The following is a 23,006-nucleotide window of genomic DNA, read 5'->3' as shown; positions in this document are numbered from 1 at the left end:
GGACCAGCAAGAGGACATATGGGAGGGGAGTTAATGAGAAGCATTTCCTCCCACCCTCAACATCCACGGGGGCAGTGCCACTGAGCAAGGAAACAAACCCATCACTGCCCATTATTATTGTCCCTCGAACGTGGTTCCCACACAATGAAATGCCCTTCCTATTGTCTCTTTGGACACCCTCAAATATAACTGGCCTTTCCAAACTGTTTTGTAATGCGTATGAATGCTTTGTCTGATTATTTCATTGTTTAATTTTAACAACTGTGCTTTTGTGAAGCACTTTGTGAATTGTTTTGTGAAAGCTGCAACATTAAATAAACTTTACTTACTTACATTGTTCAGTGCTCACAGATTTCTTGGAAATGTAAAATACTCTGACAATAAAGGATTCCTCTTCTAACTTGTTTAGACTAAAATATGTGCTTTTACTGGTTTAGTTAAAAAACATTTTACCAGATGAGATGTGTTTTCAAACTTCCAAATTTATGGTGGCTGCTAGGCGACATCAAAATGTTTGGGTGGATCATGATCTGTAATCTTTTCCTCTGTCAGATGAAGTGTATCTGTCTGAATGTGACATTTATTCAGTCATAAAACAATCAAATGAACTTAGTTTTTAGACAACTTTTCATCAGTGTAGTTGTACAGCTCTTGTCTTACCATCACCGGCTTAGTTATAAGCAACAAACTTGTAATTCACTATTTCTTGCATTGTAATCATATGAGATACAAAAAAAATCTGAAACACATGACAAAGTGAAAATGGAAATAGAAACAGGAAGCATTTGCAGAGTGTAGCCAGCAAGGGATCAGAGGAACACTGAAGGCAGACATTGGTCTTTAGCAGTCCCTGGGTAGCATTGTCAGCATGCCGCATAAGGATTTAATAGAGAAAAAGGAAATGTGTAATTGTTTTCATGGAGCAGAGGCAAGTGGGTTTAACTTTGTGTTTTTTTCTTGTCTGAGGAGCTAAAACAGTCTATCGTGATACGCAGGTGGAAACACATTGAGCTGTATTAGAACTATGCAAACTACCATTAAACACATTTTTAACCAGTGTGAGACATATTCTGCAGGATTTGCATGGACATATTGTACTTGTAGAAAATGTAGATGTTAAATCCTTAACATAGATCCCAGTGTTTCTACTGTGCCACATGACGCTGATGGAAGCTTCCACCCTACACCAGGATTTGTCTGTTGGCCTGTTGACACTCCTTTCTTTTCTTTATTAGTAATCACAATTGTTTGAGTTTCTCTCAATCTTAATTGTTGTCCTATTTTTTTACTTTTTTCTAACTTTAAAGTTTTTATCAACTGTTAACAGGAGAAATATTTGCTCATTCAAAGAGATAAATGTAATCTCTACTACAGCACGAAAGCCAAAACAGTCAGTCAGACTAATAGTAAACTACAGAGGACGTTGGTTGCACTGGTTGGTTAACAGATCAGAACAGCCAGTATGTAGCTGTGAGTATCAATTATAATGTTGCCTAAGAGTTGCATGGAGCTGTGTCAGCTGTCCCTGGATAAATAAAGGTTACAATAACAGAAATGTGGATGAAACAGAGGCTCTAAGCATTTGAGGATATGAGGATTTGTTTCCATCTAATCCAGATGAACAGCTGACAGTAGGAATTTAGCTGATAATGTCTGCGAGATGGAGAGGCATCTGGTCGGGGCCGCTTTCTTCAATATCTGAAGCCACTTGTCATATTTAATACCACATGTTGTCAAAAGTATCAATTTGGTTGCGGAGTAATGAAAAAGCGGGTCTGTTTCTATTTTAGAGGCTAGCTTGACAGATTGAGAGGTGTTTAACGTCTCGTTTTGGCTTGTCAGGGTGGGGGGGGGGGGGCTTCACAACTTCATCTCCTCATCTTTCCTTTTCACACGCGAATATACACATACACAAGCACTGACAGCAGGGCTCTGCCTCTGATAGACAGGGGCAAGCGGGAGACATTACACATACACAGAAACACACACGCTCACATGCGCAGACAAAAATGGTAAAAGAAACATCATTCATCCTTAATTCAAGAGGGAGAGCCGAAAGTAAGATGAGGGAGGGAGGCAGACAAAGTTTGACAGAAAAAAGGGATGTAAGCAAGCGAGCGAGACAGACAGAATGAGTGAAAGCCATTTAACTCATTAGGGAAAGGGAGGATCTAGAGTTATATATAACTTGAAATTTAACTGTGAGGACTTTTTTTTTTTTTGTTGCTTTAAAAGCTTGCAGACCTCCATAGGGGTTGTAGGAGTCAAATCATCTTCCAAAATCCTGAATTAATTGCCCGCTGTATCTCTCAATTTAGTCTCCTGAAATATAAATGCTGAGATACTTGACAGTCAGGATCCAGGATAGGGCAACAGATCTGAATCTAATTCTCCCTTTCATATATGTGAGTGTGCTAGAAATAATTTCACTGACAAGATTTGCTGAGTAGAAGTCAGACACATGCTTGGTCTTGGCTCTCTCTTTGGTATTGCATGCAAATATTAACAATCAGGTATGTTCTGCCAAAGTAAAAAAAAAAAAACATCAGAAAAGCAGATTAGGATATGCAGAGCGCTGTGTGTCACATTTACCTCTCTTTAGGCTGCCCGACTCCATGCTTTCCCAGTAGGTGTGTGCTGAGGTGTTTCTTCATCACAAAGGCCCATCTACAAAACACACACGGAAGAAAAGAGTTGACCAAAGAGCACTTTCAAACTTTGCAATGCTGATTAAACTCTACAGCCATTTTCCGCCATGAACTCTTGAAGATTGGACTTTGCCTTTCACATATAAAGAATGCAAAGGGCAGATGGTATGGTCAGATGTGTTCACAACAACAGAAAGCGCTCTGGCGAGGGGAGACGCAGCATGCAGGAGGCGGGACACTACGTATGAAGTCCGCTGCAGAATTCAGAAGTTTGTTTATAGCACATCATCATCATCAGCATCGACATGTATCACCCAAAACTCTTGAATCCTGCCTTTCCAAATTGACATGTTCATTTGTGTATTCTACCTGAACAGCTCTACTTTTAGATTGTGAAATGTTTGCAATATTTTTGTACTTTTTTTGTTTGGTTCTGTTGTGAGTTAGAAACATCATCAAAACTCCCACTCGCTTGCTGTAAATTCCTCAGACATAATCCCACTGTTTTCTCACATGGGCTCCGTCAGACATAGGAGGGCTGGCAGGTGAAACTCTGGAGAACATCTGGAGTCTCTGACCCGGACATTTGCGTTCTCACATACAGCCCCACCTGATCATTCCAGATGATTATCAAGAGTTTGGTGCATGTCTTAAAGGACCTAATGAGTGATCTCAATCTTAAATAAATAGTAAGTATATGTAAGAAAACCCTTTTGTTTCAAAAGAGAACGATAGATTCCGGTAGATAATCTCTGTAATAGTGTGTATTTAAATACACAAAACAGAGTACCTCAAGTAAAAGTGAAGCTCGTCATTGTTTCCAGCAATGAGCTGTAAAACAGAAAGATGTGGTGTCTTTGGTGTTTCACCTTAATCAAATGTAGCATCTGTTGCTTGTCTTCTATTTACTTCTATTTTCCAACAATAACATAGGAACACAAATCCATCCTTCTCTTACATTCCTTGACCTGAATTGAGTTTTCAGAGCAGCAAATGTAAGCTGCCAAAAACAGGGATCTGGAGGAATAACTATTGTTCTGTTAATCGATGACAGACCAGCAAAGCAGACAGAATTTACACAGAAACTTTTCTATACCACAAGAGTGTAAAGTGGAGAGTGTGTGTGTGTGTGTGTCTGTTTTCTTTGTGTAACTAGCACCTTTTTGGTCAGACAGCAGAGGGAGAATCAGAGGGTGCCACATGTAGTACATCAATGTGTCACACAACTATGTGCAAGGATTCACATGCACACGGATCTACAGTACATGTGGCTGCACGCACACACAGTCAAAAATAACCAGGTTACCATCGCTCCACAGTGACCACAGCGTCCTGACTTTGTTGAGGGCCTTGAGTTTACCGTGTCTCCTAAACAGCATATGAAAACATAATGAACGGATGACAAGAATAACTACTCCGACATCCAAGCTGCTTCACCAGTGTTTTCATCCCCTGGCCTTTTCATTTAGCACCCATCACTTCCCATTATTGTGCAGCTGAGGGACAATGACCACATCTGAGAGCTGAGGATGGAGCTACATGAAAGAGGCTGAGGGAGTTGAACCGACAGTCATGTGGCTGGCACTGTCGCTGCGCACGACCGGGTCCTCCTCTCCTCCATGATTCCACGACCATTTCTTCTCTTCCTTTCACGTTTCCTTTTCCCGTCTGGAGCATTATTCTGTTTTCTCTCTGGCGAGCCTGTCTGTGCCTTCCTGCAGAGTAACTTCTAACTTTAAAAGTCAGTCTATCATGAAGCAAAAGCATAATTATTTCACCATTTATGACGCTATGTCAACTATCTTCCTCAACCCCTCTGCCAACGTCTGGACACACACTCACACACACATACACACACACACACACACAGACACACAGACACACGGCTGTGTCCTACATCCCATCATGGCCCCAGAGTCCCGTCCGTCATCGAGGCCCCTGAGGCGGACGCTAACTAACACCACCACATAAATATTCAAACGTTCCACTGTTTTGCCTCGTTATCATCACTCTGCATTTTCTCAGTCTTCTCTAGCTCAATCCATCCACCCGTCCAGAATGTTGCCTCGGAGTTAAACTGGGAGCGAGCGATGACTAAATCTTGTAAACTCCAATCAGGCAGACTGGCAAGATCAAAATGCTGAGCTTCCCCGGCCCACTGGAAGTGCCTATGACTGACGGCATCATCTATAAATAAACAAACAGCATAATTAAGATTTTTCTGAGAAGGGTAAAGGAATGAATCAATATATTTGAGAGAAACGCCCGGCCGTGGAACACTTCACATGTGCTTGTTTAAGTCGTCGTGTTTAGACGTGGGGAAAAAAAAAGAGCTTGCAAACATTTCTGTTAATTATGTATTACAGCTGTCCTTCATAAACCTAATTACAGAGTGCTGAAAGGCAACAGGGGCAATTTGCATATGCGCATGAAAGACAAGACATATGCAAAATATGATTTTAATTAGCTTTCTTTGATAGTAAGGGGTACAAATCAAACTGGCATGTTGTGAGATTCTCATCTCGCCTATTTTTTTCACTGGATTATTCTCAGAGTGGCACGAGTGGAAGATAGGAAATGCCCTGTGGAGCCACCTGGCACAGACTGCACACACACACTCGTGCACACATGTTCATAGTATTGTACAGCAACACTCACAACACCCAATAACTGCACACAAAAGGGTAATTCTGACAAATATACAAGTAGCAATTTGTCATGTGATGATCAGATACACAGAAAATTATTTCTGATAATGTTGAGATAGAATGCATGTGACCCACACACACAGTTCATACAATAACAATCTGCACTCACAAAAAACCTGCAGTCCCCTATCACTCAAGCGTACATGCACACAAACACACCTGTGTGCAAACACACACACACACACACAGATCCCATATCTAAATGTTAAAGGGGCAAATCCATTTGTTTAAGGCAGTGTGTAATCAGCCCCCTGCCCTTGGTGTGTGTGCATCCTCTGCCATCCAGGTCAAGGCCTCAGCTTGTCGTCCTGCTGCCTTGGGCTGCATCATCAGCCAGAACCATCAGCCTTGATGGTTATTGTAACAAAGGGATACTTTAACATGCCATTCATCCATATCAATTCACTTCCCCCCCATGAATTGAACTAATAAGGCTGTGCCTCTGCCCTCCAGGGAGGCTCATAATATCCATTGCAGATATGGAAAAAAAGAAAAAGAAAAAGAAAAGAACGACGGCGGCTCTGGTGTTTCACGTTCGACTTTCCCTTCAGACTAATCGGCGCGCCACAGCTCGTTAGGTCCGTGACGTGCCGGAGCTTTACCGATAAGCAGGGGAGACACGGCTCAATTACCCACAGTTACAATCTTTCTCTCTCTCTTCCCTCCCGCTGCCTGACGATGAAGAGATAACATGTCAATATTTGATACAAACAACTTAATTTGCCTAATGGTGTTCCTGGATAGGCCCATCCACAGGTCCAGAAGGGATGGGAGATCTAAGAAAAAGCCTGGAGCACCACTCATCTTAGATGTACCGTAGCCCGGCACCAACCCCCAAATATCACACACACCCGTTCTGGAAAGCTGTGCACAACAAGGCATGCTGGGATGGAGCCAGGTCAGATATGACACACTTTCTCTTGAGTAACTTTAAGTTGTTTTTGTCCAGGTTTTGACAGCTACCCTTGAAAGGTTAAAGAGGACAAAGGTACTGTAGTCTATCGCTTGATTCTGACATCTCTGTACTTGCACTGCTGCCTTAAAAAATGCCACAGCAGATGGCATCAGGTAAAAGACTGGCATGGGAAATGCCAAAGACAACAAAAGCTTATAGTCCATGGACACAATGACTCAGCTTGTCATTTCACCTCTAGAAGTGTGTTACTAAAAAATTGTTTCCCTTACATTACAATGACCAGCTATTCTGACAAAATGTTGGTGCACGTACGCTGCAGAAGGCAAAAGTTAGGGGGCAATTGTTAATTTTCCCCTTGAAACCAATTGAACATCTAGTTTGCTGCCTGCTGTGTGCCACCGCAACGTAAACACATCATAGAATAAGCCATGTGGTGAAAAATGAAGCTGAAGCAGGACAAACTCCTGTATTGTAAATGGTTAAAAGGCAACAGAAAAGCCATTACGGGAGAGCTACCAGATGTAGGAACCACTCAACCCTCGCCAGGCGAAACCTTGGGAAGCAGAGAGGTTCCGTGGGGGAAAGATGAAAAGCGAGGTGCATGGGGATGGGCTCTGAAGTTATGGGACTATTGCTGCAGCTCTTTTTGAGTAGACACACACACATACACGCACACACTCTCTGCAGTGGTCTGCTGGGCCCCAGAGAAATGAGTGTGTGCGGGCTCATCCAGCCTCCTGTGCCAGTCCTAATGATGGCCTCCACCTGCTGCTTTAATGTCACAGCTGGATCGCCCTCCATCCCTCACTGACTCTGACTGCCATCAGCAGCAGGTAGCTCCCCCCGCACACTCCTCCCTCCGTCTCCTCTGCCATCTCAGCTTCCTCCATCTACCCTCACTTCCATCTACGCCTTCTCCGACCACTCATCTCAACAATGTCTCTTTCCTGTCTATTTCTCCACTGTGTCTTATTTCCACCCCCTGCCTGCCAAACCTCCCTCACTCCTATTTTCTACCATTGTGTCTATTCTTCAATCCCCATCTTCCACAGTGAAGGCCTTCGCATTGTTGAACCCAATTCTCATGTGGGAACATGAGAACCATATGGATTTATTGGAAATGCGGTCAAATGTAGAAACAAAAGCTAAAAGGAAATGCTACAGATATATAAGCATATTTAATGCATCTTTAGGATACTGCACCCGCATACGATATTAAAAATTGAACAGGTAGATCCTTAGCATTAAAAAAAACAATGTTTAACAATGCCACAACTAAGTCAGTCTTCCGAGTAAACACATTGGTGCTTCTTCCTTGTTTATTTTTTCATAAACCCATCCTGGAGAAGCAGGAAACCTGGAGGTAAGTTGACATGTTTAATCTGAGCAGCTTTGACAGGCAGGTGAACTGACAGAAGAACAGAAACCAACACTTGGCTGACAGCAACCCTGGAGCGCTGAGACAGCTGCCGACAAGTCAGACAGACAGATAAACAGACAGGAACAAGAAGTCGAGAGATAAGACATTTATTGACAGATGGAGCGACTGCCTCCGTGACAGAGAGACAGACAGGAAGACATCAAGAAGGAGGACTGAGGATTCTGCTGAGTTTACAGGCTACAGTTTAATGGATGTTCTACACGCAGGCCTATAGCAGTAGATAGGGTGAACTAAATGTGGTGTCAAATTTGCAGATGTGGAGATAGATGGTGATGGAAGGACAGAGTAAGAAAAGCCACTGGAGAGAAGGAGGGGAAATAAAAAGAATATGAAAAATCATGATGGAGTATCGGGATAAGTCGGAGTGAATGTGAACTTGGGAGAGAGGAGCTCAGGCAAATGCAGTTTGTGCTTCTGTCGCTTCGTTTGACGGGAGCGAGAGGCGACTTCGCATCAATATTGCTTGGGCTTCTAAGAGATCCGCTTATGGAACCATCCCATAATGTAACAGATATTGGGGAGGAAAATAAATAAATAAAACATCAGAATTGATCTTGTTTTTATCCCCGTGCCAGAGCAAAGCAAGCACTTGATCTATTCTAAGATGATCTTGATAAAAATAAAAGAGAGGCAAAGTGTTTCTCTGACGACGGATCAACGTCAAGCCTCTGAGTGAAACAGACACCTCTCACTTACGATGACACCGCTCCAGCGTGCATGCCTGTGTGCGCGTGTGTGAGTGTGTCCTCTAGTCTTAGAGGAGGTACATAAAAAGCTCACTTTGCCTCTCCAAAGGGGTTTTTGGATCATCTGCTGAGGCAGGTGATGGGGCTTGACGGATTGATTGAGGCAAAGTTCTCATCGACAGTGGCAGCGCCCCATAGAGTTCCCAGCTCCAGTGCACACTGTTCCATTAAAGGATCATTTAGAGGGAGAGCAAGTTCCACCTGCATTTATGCAGAGCACACCCTAATGTGAGATGAAACAGACATTTCCAAGCTACGGGAAAGGGAGGGAGGAAGGGAGAAAAAAAAAAAAAATTACAATAATGAAAAATAAAAATTCGGTCCCTTCCCAACAGTGCATTTCCATCTTCAAGAGAAAGGCGATTGATGAAGTAATCTATTATTGATATCATCATCGTTATGCGCCGATGGCAGTTTCAGTGTTGCGGAGCCCCCAGCTCTGAGCATCATAGCACCGTTTGCATATTATGCTGCTCAGCTTCATTATATTTTCTAATTAACTGCTTTAATTTGGGATTCAAATCCTAAGTGAGGCGAGGAACTTGAAAATGCTGAACAAGAAAGAATAATACTGTATTTGGTGTCAAGATGAAAGGAAGAGGTGTATAGGAAGAATAAGGTACAGACAGTTACACAAGTAGCACTTTTCCAAATAGACTCGTGAGAGCTGGCACAATGTGTGGAATCAGCACAAATACAATTCACTTTTATAGATGGAAGAAAAAAAAACTTCTATTCGCTATGAAGATGGAACATGTCCTGAGAAACATTTTCAATGAAATACATAACATACTAAAATACTGCTCCGTTATGAGGGGGTGAAAAAGTCTCATTCTACACAACAAAACAAAATGAATCAAAAATGCTGGTTGTTAAAGGCAGTTAGCTTCCCTTGCTAATGCATCTCTCTCTCCTTCCTTCCCTTCCTCTCCGCAGTGCAGTTAAAGATATGAAAAATATATGTGCTTTCTTCCCCCCCTCTCCTTTCCGCTGCGCCGTGTTAAATCATTAAAGAGAAGTCCTGCTCATTATCTCTCTAAACAAAACTTCTCTTAAACCAAATAAATCACCGTTGCGCGGCGCAGCTAACAGCCGTGAAGGGATAAATTACAAAGCGCCTCACTGGCAGCGCTGGTATTTTAAAAAGCTTGCTGCACAATTTCTATGATGTGCAGTAATTTGTAATGCAGGTTTCCTTATGTTCCTAAGGTCTCCTCAGGTGTGGGTGGTGTATGCTGGGAAAAGAGGTGAAGGGTGGGGAGTGGAGAATAAAAAAGAGCCCATTTGGGTTTCAGTGCTGTTAAGCATGTTTTGCCACTAAATGTAGCACTAAGCAAAATTATTTAACATATCTTTATACGGCCGAAAAAACTGCTACGGCAGCAAAACATGATCATCGGTAGCGGGGTTTGACTGATAGCATTTTCAACGTCTGTATTGAGAGTGTGTTTGGATTAAAGGTAACAACTTGAGATAATGTGATGCATAAAATAATCCTTCCATTCTGTGGTGATATTAGCAATAATAGCATTAAATGTAATTGTTTATGGTTTAAAAACATTTATTCCTGCCTAAACAGCATTCTTTGCAGCAGAGGGACAAAGAGTATCGATACAATTTATTTGAAATGCTCTTCAAGAGAATAAAATTTGGTTTACTACTGAATATGTTGCATACAAGCTTTACTCACAACCTCTAAAATGATAGAATGATGCTCAGAGAAGTTTCTACATTATGTTAGCATGGGCGATATTGCAGATGATATACTGGTGTAACCTTAACCGTTTTTTTTAAAGATGACCACTGCCATTTTTGCTAGAGTTTAATTATAAGAAGAAACCTCATCTCCTTATAAAGGACTCTAATTTAGGGGTAAGACACCAGCAACCCTCTCACCTCTGTCTCTCCCCCTTGTGCTCCTTCAGGGACCGACCTCTCTCTGGCCCCCAGTGGGCAGATTAAACTGTGGATAAAAGGGCTGCACTGGGGTCCGTTTACAACAGCAAGCCTCTACTGTGCCTCGTGGGTATAAAAACGAAGTGTATCCCAGATACCCCCCACCCCCCAAACATATGCACACAAACACAGACACAAGGATAAAAAGCCCAAACATGATTTATTCAGCCTGTTTACTGTACAGTCTATCTGCCTGTCCTCTGAGAACAAATTAAATGTATGAAGAAGAGGGTGAAGAAAGACTGAGTCAAAAAGACGAGAAGAGAAAGGCGCAGAGTTTTTTTAATAAATAATTAAGTCCCCGGAAATAAAAGTACAAGTGCTATAATAGCAGCCGTCATTCATGATGTGCACGCTACATTGTGTTAGTAAAGCTGCGTGCCAAATGTAAATTCAAAATCAAACACATGTCAAAATCCCTAAACTATGGCTCGGGGAAATAGGTTTTGGTTAATCAAAGAGCGCCAGGTCACCCTGTTCAAACCTGAATGATTGGAAGATGCAAAGACTGAGGAGAGAAAGGTGAAGGGAGTGAAAATTGAAAAGAAACAAACACGGAAGACAGCCTCTAATTTCTATCGCTGTTGTTTTGGTGAGTGGTCTCGCACATTAAAAAGAACTGAGGCAACATGACAAGCGAGAGTTGTATTTCTCTCACTATAGTTTTGCTAAAGCAGATAATCCATAAAACATAAGGCCCCGTATTGACATTTTTCCTCAGCCAGCTGAGTGAAGGGCGTAGCTGGGATGTCAGGCCTGTCTGTCGGCCAGCTACCACTCTCATTATCCTCCCGCGCCTGTGAAGGGCAGCTAAGGTCACACTCCAGAGGAGCAAAATAAACCGCTATGGTACTAATCTAATATTCAGCAATCCTATCAAACAATGACTTATTAGGCTCAAAGAACCATAACTGTTGATGGAGGGGAAACGACTGCAGAGAGTGGAAGTTTGCAGTCTGTGGGTCGGACTGCAAATGTGACATCTGTCAGCCTCTTCAGCTGATGAAATAGAAGAAGTACTTTTTCTTACACAGGACTAAGTTGTTGAGTACTTGCACTGAGGTACAGGAAGGTGTCCTCTGTCTCAAATCACACAAAACAGTGGACTTTCTGGAGATAGGGTAAGAGTAGAGCTTAGGAGTTTACACAATACACCGTTCAAGTGTTATTATAGATGCTGTTGCCTCCTACTCATAGCTTGTGAACTTCTACATCTCTCAGAAAGTATGTGCACACACACACACACACACACACACACACACACACACACACACACACACACACACACACACACACACACACACACACACACACACACACACACACACACACACACACACACACACACACACACACACACACACACACAAAGGATGTCTTTGTTTGGCTATCGCTGCCGTTGTCTTGACACCCACCATCTGCCGCCCTGACAACAGAGAAGAGTGAGGAGAAGAGTTTCTCTCTGGAAACTTGCCCTCCACCTCACAAACCCCGCCCCACCCTCGCCGGGAAAAAAAGAGGAGAAAAAAACACTGCGCAAGGTTTCACTCAAACAAGCGCTGGCCTCCCTCCCACCACTCACGCTCTGTCTCATGTTCCACAGGTTGAAACAGCGCTCAATAAGACAATTTCTACCTTTTCTAATGCCTTATCGTAACTGAAACGCAAGTGGTAAACAAACACAAAGGCTTTGCAGTACGAGCCGTCCAAACGCTGTTTAAGTTATTTCATATAGAGCCTTTCAATGAAGCCGCTTCTTGTTGAAGTGTGTGTGAGTGTTGTGGCGGGGGGGAGGAAAGAGGGAATTTGCAAAGGTCCACCTCACTCGCCATCTACGGATGTGAGATGTATCACAGAGACCAAGCACTCAAAAGTAAATGAATAAATATATAAATAAGTAAATAAAGTGTGCTATGCAGATGAGGGTGACGAAGCCTCCATCTCGGCCTATTCTGCGATGCACTGGCCATTCATCACCTGCACATGCAAAGCGCCAGCTCCGGTCCTTAGCATATTCGCATATTCTAATGAAGGCTTGCATGCAAATGAGGACGACCTTTTCCTTATCACTTTTTCCTTTTTTTTCCTCCCTCTTATTTTTTTTTTAACAACTTTACATCAAGAGGAGGGGAGTGGAGAGTAGTAGCTGTAATGGCTATTAGAGCGACAGGCTGAGTACGTGACGTTGTGATCTAAACTCAGGGAGGCTGTAATTAGGCTAATCTATTACCAGACGGCAGCTGTCAGAGATCTTTATGGCAAAGGACGGACTTGTCAGACACTTTATTTATTAAACTGGCTCTGGGTTTTTTTAAAGGGATGGTCAGTTAGAGCTGCAGAATAATTTGTACACACACACACACACACGCACAGACATGGACTCAGACATGAATAACATGGGCACCCACAGGACCTCTGGACCTTTGAGGTTCACATGCTGTGAAACGTAATATTGGCTGAGGGCGTCTTGTGCCATACCAATATAGACTGATAATGGCTTCAACCTGAAATATTAAATATTAATCTGAGCACCTGTTTTCAACTTTTTCACACATTTTTGGGGAGAATAGCACAACAAAATGGTCAGTGTCACTATTAGCCCTAAAACAAGAATGGTTAAACTGTATGTCTTTGCAACAAACTCCCAGATTCAGGCCTCTCTCCTCTCTCTGTCACCGATGACCATCAGAGGGGAGGGGAGACCAGCCGTCACCCGTCCTGTCCACCAGGCAGGGTCCTGCGCTGTCGGCGGGGAGGCGAGAGAAAGTTATGCCTCCTTACTGTGACTTTGAACTTTCTCAGATGAGGCATAAATATTGAAATATTGAAATGAAAGATGCGGCAGGCGCGGAGAGGGGGAGGGAGGGAAGGTGGTGAGGGAGAAGGAGGAGGGGGAGTGAAATAGGGGGAAAAGGGAGAGAGAGGATAGACGGATTGGGGGTGTGGGTGTGGGGGGAGACAGGAGGCCCACTGAGAGAAGAGACAAGGCCCTCACCCCTCTGCCAGGCTGCATTCTAGCAGGCCGACAGTTATGGATAGGAAACATTACTGCTGCTGGTAATTAAAGCAAAAACTAATACTGTCTCTTGGATGAGGGGGTTTCATAGTGAGCATCCATTTGTCATCCCTGCAGACTCGCCAAGGCCAGATTAAATCACACACATATTTAGTCCTGCTTTGCACAGAGGCTATCTATCTATCTATCTGTCTGTACTTTTGATTGTATCACCTTGTTTATTGTTCTCTATCTCAGTCGTTGCATCCTAAAGGCTGAAGGCTTAAAAAAAGACAATACAAGAAATATTAAATGATTTGATGTTATATTTCGTTAGGATGAGTTCTACTTGAAAAAGGTAAGAGATAAAGATGGAAGAGTGAACATCAACAGTGAACACATCAATCCAAGACTGCTGGTATCAGCTTTCAAAAACACATGTAGGTCAATTCGTACTAAAGACTCCTCAGCGAGGCAGTAAGTAAGTGACTGACTTGGTGAGTGAGTGACTGTAGAGTGGCAGTGAAAAGGCCACTGCTGGGGGGTGGGGGGCGGAGTGGCGGGCACAGACGAGGACTGGCGGAGGAGGAGGGGACGCCATGTCACCAGACGGAGGGGATCGGTGACACTGAGCGTGTCACGGGGTGACGGCTGCACTCTGCTAGGACCAGCAGCCCCTCTAGCGCTGTCAGAGGAACCAGCCGCTCCAGATACTGACACTAGCAGCCACACTGACAGGCCAAACATGACTCGTCTCCGCTCTCGCCACAGACAAGGCCTGACGGCGCAGAGACACCAAGAGGAGCGGGATGGAGGGATCCGAATGGGGGGAGGAAAGTATACAAATTGAATCTGTCTCTACTGAAGTGGACAAACAGTAAACAGCATTGGGTAGGGCAAGAAGACAATTCAGTGAAAAATTGATCACAAAGGAGGCACATAGGTAAAAACTAAGAAACAATTCAACCCCGAAACAAAGATTACAGTTTGGCGAGACAGAGTTAAATCAATAGATTACACCCTATTTTGAAAGTTCTCCTGTTTATTTTTTATTTTTTTGTCAAAATTTCTTATACAAGCTTGAAAAATTGCTAATTTATTAGAAAATGTACCTTTTTGTTAAAAAAAGTTGTGAGACTTGCTTACTCTCCCAGGAAACACCTGAAAAGCAGCCATGATAATAGCCAGACAATTCTGTGAATGTTAAAGAACATTGTGTCTTTCGCCTGCAACAGACACAGCACTGGGAGGTGGGAGAAAGGAAAGATGACAATGATAATACATAGATGGAAATGTAGTGATTTGAGGTTGGGGAACATGAAGGAGACGGGGGATAATGCCAAAAGGGGAGAGGGCAGAAAACAGAAAGGAGAGAGAAAGAGGGAGTAGCGGCAGAGGACTCAGAGAGAGAAAGAGAGGGAGAGAGAGGGCGCACCAGCGAGACTGATCGCTGTTGATCTTCACGATAAGCGCTCCCGACAACTTGTGACCAAAGTGGCGCTTCGACACTAATCGGCCGTGAAGGCTGACCTGCAGCGAGGCAGCGCAGTTCAGATCGTATAGGGCCTTCGCTGCGGCTCAGACGAGATGGACCCAGACAGGAGACATCCAGGCATCAAAACTCCCTGAGAAATTGCGACATGGCTTCAGCGCACTGTGAGAAGAACATAAGAGGAGGGGGGGGAAGCAGGCAGTGATACTCGGTGCTCTTGGCAGTCGAGGCAGGCTTATCTAGCTGAGGATGAAAAGAGAAGGACAGAGGCAGAGGAGAGTGGACTGAGGGAGTGAAGGGAAGTGTCTCTGGGAGGTGGGTGGGGGGTGGAAAAATCTGAGCAGAGTAAAAAAAAGAAATAGGTGGATCAATTTTGTTGACAATTATCTGTGAGCTGGGCTGAGCTGAATTTGAGGCTAACCTCGAACTCTGTGTGTTCAAACTGTGAGACATAAAGGATGTAGGAAGGTAGGAATACTCTCATGAGCAAACACAGTGTCGATAAAGTTAACACATAGTTTACAACATGAAATACATGGAAACAGCTTTCACTAACACACTGTGCACATCTTTTCCCAGTATTTCCCTGGCTTGTTTTTCAAGCACTTAGGAAACTACCAAGTTATATCTGCCCATGAATAACTCTTCAATCTGTCAGAAATGTCCTTGTTCCACCTTCATAAATGACATGATTTGCTGTTTTTTTTTCTTGCTTGTTTGGTTCAACAATTGACTATTGAATATATTTAGTGGTTTTGGACCAAACAACAACCAAATCCAAGGCATAACGCTTGGCAACCTGTGAGATACACAGAAAATGTCCCAGAAAAAAAGCTTATTGATCACTAGTATTGGTACATTTATTAAGTATATGCATATTGCATTAAAACTGAACATGAATACTAAAAGCAAAGGATTCAAGAATGACAACTTCATCAGTTTTTTTGCGAGGGAAACAAAAAAGAAACAATTTAGTCCAAGTATCATAAAGGACTCATAGATTGATTAATTCATACATGTTTTCCCTCCTATTACACTCTCAATAATCTGCCAATAATCCAGTGAAGGACACTTACATGCCCTTCAAGAAAAGCTAATTTGGGCTTTAATTTACTAGAAAATGCCTGAGACTGTTCCATACGTTCTGACACATGTCGGCCTTCTGCAGACATATTATACATTCTTGGATAAATATTTTCAAATTCCCTCACAGCAGCCTGTACTATGTTGCCAAGGTGCTTGTGCCACGACAGTCACGAGAAGGACACACAAAGCTATATTTTAGTAGGGAACACGTTGTTTATTCAGTCGTTAATGACTACTGGCTCCCACTTAAGGCGCCACTTGCAAATAAAAAAAGCTTCCATTGTATAAAAATACATGGGATCTAATCATATCTGGCACCATAAATCATCTGTGGCTGCGTCCCTTTAGGACAATTTAGAGCAAGTAAACGTGAGCTAGGTGAAGTGTGGGGGTGGAGGAGATTTGCATGTGCAAGACAGTGTGTATCCATGTACCCATATGTGTGTCAATATATTTTTTACCTGCAGTAGAGTAAGTGTGTGGATGTAAAGGACAAGAGAAGCATGTATTTTTGCCCATATTTTAACAGGATGAAACGATATCACATGATCCAAAGATTGTTCATGTGATGTCAAGAGAGCTTTTGTGCTGATTGATGAATGGGAATCAAGCAAAATGGGAAACACAAATCTAACCCGCATGGTTAGAGTCTCACTGAGGAGGCGAAACTAAATGTGGCTAAATGCCTTTTGTGTGTCTGATAATATGCCAATAGGTCTACTAATGGCAGCTGAGTTCAACCCAACCACCAGGGCATAAGTACGGTTGTCAGTCTGAGTATTCTTCACATTCGCACACACTCACACACTCACACGCTCACACAGACTCCCCCACTGACACGGACTCACATGGTTTGGTTAAAATCGGAGACAGAGGCAGGGATTCTAGAAATATTCCCTTATTGATCTGTTGTGGGAAGATGCTATCTCTTTACATGAGGAGCAGACCACTGGAGCCAGCACACACACTCACACACACACAAAATCATGAACAGACAGACATAAATAGTATTACTACAAACACGTGACATGAGAAGTGTGTGTTATTATCTATAACAAAAACACAAACAGGCATGCAACATTTGCACATTCACCAGCCACACAAACACTCATGTGCATACTGGGCATAAATGTCCACAGACATAAAACTTATCAAGTACAAATAGAGCAGTCTCAAGACACACATACCATTCTGCACAATTACAAACCGGCCAAAACACTGTTTACTTATTTATTGATGAAGTTAATTGCTCGTTAAAATTGCACATGAATTGTTTTTTTTGCACAAACTGCATAAACATTTCATGTGCTGTCGGAAAGAGGAAAGTTTGGGGGAACAAGAAAAGCAAAAAATAAATAGATTAATAAATAAGGAAAGCACACACACACTCCTCTCTTCACTTAACACATGTACATATCTTCAATTCTTCACAATAACAAATTGCTCATATTTATTCTGCAATGCTGAAAATTTGTTATTTTAGAAAAGACTCAGGGGTACGTTTTTTATTTTTACAACCACGTCTTGGAGACATGCAACATAGTGCTCGCTATTAGTTCTGACTGCTCGAGCTTCCCATTCCTGTACTTACAGTACACCGCAAATAGGACCATCACTTTTCATTACCTGCTGTTTCCAGCAGAGCTTCACTCTATCATTGCCTCAGCATGCTAATGTAAAGCAGGCTACTGTCATGTAAATTAAACTGTTTGTTTTGTTTGCCTTCCCTCCTTCGGCTGATTGTCAGAGCGACTTGCCAGGAGCAGCAGGTGTGTTTGTTTGTTTGTGTAGGAGTGCACCGGTGTGCCGGGTTTGCCGTTTGTGTGCCGCGGCTGCTGCTTTATGCACACAGGCTTCGGCTGCACAGCAACAAGTGAGCTTGTGAATGTGTGCGTGTGTGTGTGTCAGTGTGTGTGTGTGTGTGTGTGTGTGTGTGTCGTTGTGCATTCGTGTGTGCGAGTTATGGAATCTGAAACACAGAAATGATACACCACACACAAACCTCCCAGTCAACCAGATGTGCTCCTGACCCTGAGCTCAGCCACTGAAATGCAAAGTCGGATGCCTACTTGGCGCTCTTCCCCCGGCGCAGGTACAACCAACTGTCACAAACAATGGAGGAATATGCATACCGTGGGCTAGGGTTTGCTACAACATGCTCTCAATGTAAATCATATTTCATATGTTTCCAAATGACAAGCCAGTCAGCCACCAAGTCAGCCACCCAGCAGTCACCCAGTCAGCCAGCCAGCATCACAATCTGCTGTATCTGCAGGGCTACTGCCACAGTGTAATTGACAGGGCATGTAAAAAAAAAAAAAAGGAGGGGGACCCTGTTTAAAGTGCTGCCTTAAAACTTGTCCCTTGTTGATTTGTTGACACAGTGAAATATCAAATGGCACTGGAGAGAAATAAGAGGCTTTCATGATTTCTCATTATGAGACAGACAACAATCACGCCTGTCTCTAATTAGACAGAAGGGTTTTTTGAGCGTCAACTGACATGTGTTAACTAGATAAACAGTTCTTCAACATCTGCACAGAGTGTCGTAGGAAGCGATGAATTCTTCACAAAACGGAACAGGCCAGCAGCTTAGAATCACTTTATGCTTGGCTGCAAGGGCAGAATATTAACTGGAGAGGTTTTCTTTACACCTAGTTGATTAAAAGGACTTATTTTAAAGCAGGGAAGGATCTCTCTGTGTGTTTGGTTCAATGAGACCACAGCATTAGACAAAGTCCTATTTGAGAAGGTCGCTCAATGGGTTTATAAAACGACTCTTCCCTTGAACTTAAACTGTGATTCAACCGAGTATCATCATGTTTTATGGATTATTTTCCATTGAGTGTGGGTAAATAGATAAACTATGGATTATACTGCAAGTAAAAATCCATCCAAGACCCCAGTGCTTAAAAAATGACATCTGTGAATTTGAGTATAAACTTTGAATAAAATGTCAATGAAGATCTGATCATTTCCTACATAACTGCTCAGGTTTGGCGCGTTTATTAATTTCATGTCACTTTTTAAATCCCAATGTCCAGTTGATGACAATGAAGAATCAACTGTTGCTATCAAATTTACCTACTTAGCTCCTTTTGTTTATAGTTCTCCTTTAATTAAGCCAACACACAATATCAAACCACCCAGCTAACTAGCTGGTTTGTCTCGAGAGCTAGGAGGAATTATTTCGCATAATAGAGGAGGATCAACGGTGATGACACCGGCTGGTTGGTTACTTTTGAATTGCACAGCATAATTTCATAAAAAATGTTCCCCAGGGAGACACATAACTTTGTAAAGCACAGACCTTTTTTTTCTAATGTTGTTGTGGCCCTTATCAGTGACATAGTAGTCTAATGTTACAGACTGACTAATCACGGCACTATGAACACTCCATCATAAATTTAAGATGACTATAAAACATGCAGAAGTCTTTTGACCATATACCCAACCAGGCATATCAGCCCAGTTGCTAAGTGTAATCTTATTTAAGCAAAGCAATGTAATCCATGTAAATCCAAACAATGGCTGAAGAGTGCTCAAAGGTTTTAAGCACATTCAACAGTTGGTTTCATGGCTCTGAAAAGCTTTGTGAGAGTGTCTGAAAACAATCAAAACAAATCCATGGAAAAACCATCTTCCATTTATACTTCAAGTCATGGCAACTGCTGGTCACACACACACACACACAGTCACAGTCTCTGCCAGTGCCAGCTATGTCCACCAACAACAGGCCCTGTCTGTCAGAGAGCATTACTCATCACGCCTTATCCTGGTGTTTGGCTTTCTTCGTCCCCAAAACAAAACAACGGCATGCTATAGCAACGTCAACGTGATCCCGTGGCAGATCTGAAGTAACACAAATGCGGCAGAACTTAAAGTAAATTAGCTCTGCGTGATGAGTCGACCACGTCCGTCAGTGCAAATCGCCGAGCTCTCCTCTAAGGCAAAGCAGATGCCATCGGAGCGGGCACCGCGAAAGGGACACTTCATACCAGGATGATAGAAACAGCAGAGCACTTTTCATACGAACACAAAATGATGTTTTTTAAGATGAGCGATCCAAATTATTGTCAAGCACTTTGCACAGCGGCAGATGCTGTGAGACTGAAATGACCTTTCCACATATGATATCATGTAATGTCACTGATGAACTATGATAGCCCATCCTAGTTTTGAGTTGTTGTTTTTTGAGGACTACCGTCAACTGGACCACATGAATACACTGTATAAGTCTATAGTAAGATGCTGGTGCTAGTTATAAATCTGATCTAAAAAACATGAAAAACTAAATCATTCAGTATGTATAACACAATTTGTATTGATGCTGGATATTGTTTGACTGATTATGACAAGGGGCTGAGGTCATAGCTCCCCCACCCTTTTCTGTGTTATTGAATATAACATATTCTCTGTGTGTTTGTGCAACGGTCGCACCTCAACAGTCACTTGCATGCAAGCCCTATAAACCAGTAAAATAAAGCTAAAAATGTGAAAATCATTAACTCTTGAAAGTGTAAGACAAATACATGTAGTCCATTTACGTGTCAGTGAAGGTAAACTGATTGCCCTACAGAGAAATAAAAAAAGCTATGAATAATATCATGACTGCAGATGTACTTATGCTGAGAATTCAACATGGAAAACACAGAATTGATTTCTTGGTGAGAAGAGCTCAGTCAGAGAAAGAGACATCAAATTATTAAATAAATAGAAAGGGTACGACCGGGGCTGTAGTCGGGGGTAAACGCACGCTGGTTACTGGTTGATCAAATGCTAACAATTAGATTCTAAACTGAATTTCCAATGATGCTGGCTGGATATTAATTTAGCCATTTACACATTAAATGCACTCTGTATATGTTGTTATCTGTTATTATCACATGTCCATTAAGGTAAAATTAGAATTTTGTTTATCCCACACCAGCACAAATGAACAACAACAATTAGAATAGTACAATAAAATGCTAATGTATTTATGACTCGATTTCAGTTGTTCTTGTCTCCTATATAGTCTTGTGTATGGGTGACTGAAGTCCATACACCTTTTAAATAACAGTGTGAGAGAGCTGCCCTGAAAGCGATAGTTTACCCAACTTTTTTTTTTTACAACGATAGCCCTGGCTACGACTAATGTGTCACTTCTGCAGCAGAGCCAGTGGTAAAATAATAACAAAGAGGGAGATTCAGGTTGCTAACAAAATACTGATGGAGACTGAGTAGAGAAGGTAGAGTGTAAAAAAGAAAAGTAAACATCAAAAAGAGATATTTCCCGAACTGTGTGTGTATGTGTATGTGAATGTATGTGCATCTGGGCAGTGTGGTGGTGTTGGTTTTAGCTTAGTAACACATCCCCAGGGCTACTGGTTCTTGCTGGTGTTAACCAGAGACCGGGTCTGGGGGAAACTGGGAACGTTTGATCTGGAAGTTTCCATTGACCCAGGGCTCCCGTCAGCTGCTCGGCCTGGTTATGCTAATTCCCGGCTGGGTCTCTCCCTCACCGGGGGCAAAGCCTTAATGACTCTCAGGATGGAGGGGAGCAGCCAAAACAAGCCTCCTTAGTGGGTATCTTGTTAAACTAAAGACTTGGGGCCACTCGGGGATCGGCTGGCCAGCCTCTGAACTACCTGAGGACGGCAACAGTTGAGGAAAAAAACTTCAGTGAATAAACGACAGCTTGGACTCGATTCGACGTGATTGGGTTATCTGATACAAACAGGCAAATGAATACGCAAAAACAATGGTGTCAGTATCACCAAACAAATATATGGTCATCAGTTTGCAAAGCATGGACACTGGAAGAAATGAAGGAAAACGATGTATGTTCTTCTGGTTTGTGAATATTCTAACGGGCCTGTGTATGTGGATTTAGGTATGTGTCCAGTTTGACTGGTCACTAACAATAAAAAGCTATATGTGTGGGCAGGTGTGAGTGCACAGCTGAGTAGGTCGGTCAAGGATGTCCCATCTATACTGGCGTGGAGGTAGGCGGAAAACAAAGTACTGTGGGAGTGTGTACAATCATCTGTCTTCTCTCACACACACACACACACACACACACGCACACACACACACACACACACATGCACGCACGCAGGCACACACACACAAACACACTCTCACACAGGCTGACAGAAAGACCAACACCGCACTCTGAAAACTACTCACACGCTGCAAGACTCTTTGCCCTCCTCTTCCTCCTTTCTCCATCTCTCTTATTCTAATCTCAAGCTAATCTTTTCTCATTCTTACTTCCCCAAACCGACTCATATTTCACCGCCCGTATCTTTACATTTTCTATTATCCACCACTGAAAAATGTGACCAATGGCGGCACTGTTTTGAAATAAAATATGAATCATCTCAGATAAAGATATGGTGTGGTTATTATTTATTTATTTGTATGAGTTTCCTTTTTTTTTGTTAGCCATCGCTGGCCTTTGTTTACCCACCTCTTCCCACCATGTGTGAAATAAGTTACTCTTCTCCTAACTCTTAGGTCCAACTAATTTCCCTCCCATCGTACTGCTACAAATATAAAATAAGGTTTATCATAAAAAAAAAGAAGGAGCAAGGTCAGCTGACCAGCTAGCTGTGTCTGACCAGATTGGGACACCAAGAATGTAATTTAGTACACACACACACACACACACACACACACACGCACAAGCATGGTTCTTGTATCTACAGCTCTGCCAGATATATATAATGGAGAGAGAAATAGGAAATATGAAGCCTTCAACCACAGCCCAGCAGTGTTACATATGAGGGGAGATCCCATCGGTCCGGGTCTGTATTTAGTATTTCTCGTGAGTAATCTTTTGTCATTTTATCACAAGAAATGAAATAATGGGGCAATCCTCTAATGAAAAATGAGGCCATTGCCGCGGCACAGGAGAGACCGAGAGACAAAGAGGAGGGAAAATGGCTCTGAATTTAGGAAGGATTACAAACGCTGTTATCCTGGACAAAAAAAAAAAAACTGCCAGGTGTGCATCTCTAATTATGCTAAATTA

The 23,006-nt window shown here is 42.6% G+C and overlaps 1 protein-coding gene across 1 annotated transcript in view; it reads right to left on the bottom strand.

The window, feature by feature from the left end:
• Nucleotides 1–23,006, bottom strand: part of znf407 (zinc finger protein 407) — a 147,990-nt gene that overhangs the window by 80,591 nt on the left and 44,393 nt on the right. Inside the window, exon 5 of the mRNA XM_053433083.1 lies at nucleotides 2,593–2,667. Within this exon, the coding sequence (XP_053289058.1) occupies nucleotides 2,593–2,667 (75 nt within the window). The remainder of the gene's footprint in view (nucleotides 1–2,592; nucleotides 2,668–23,006) is intronic.

This window comes from Pleuronectes platessa, chromosome 10 (assembly GCF_947347685.1).
Source record: "Pleuronectes platessa chromosome 10, fPlePla1.1, whole genome shotgun sequence".
NCBI classification, from domain to species: Eukaryota; Metazoa; Chordata; class Actinopteri; order Pleuronectiformes; family Pleuronectidae; genus Pleuronectes; species Pleuronectes platessa.
This window is presented reverse-complemented; position numbering and strand designations above follow the sequence as displayed.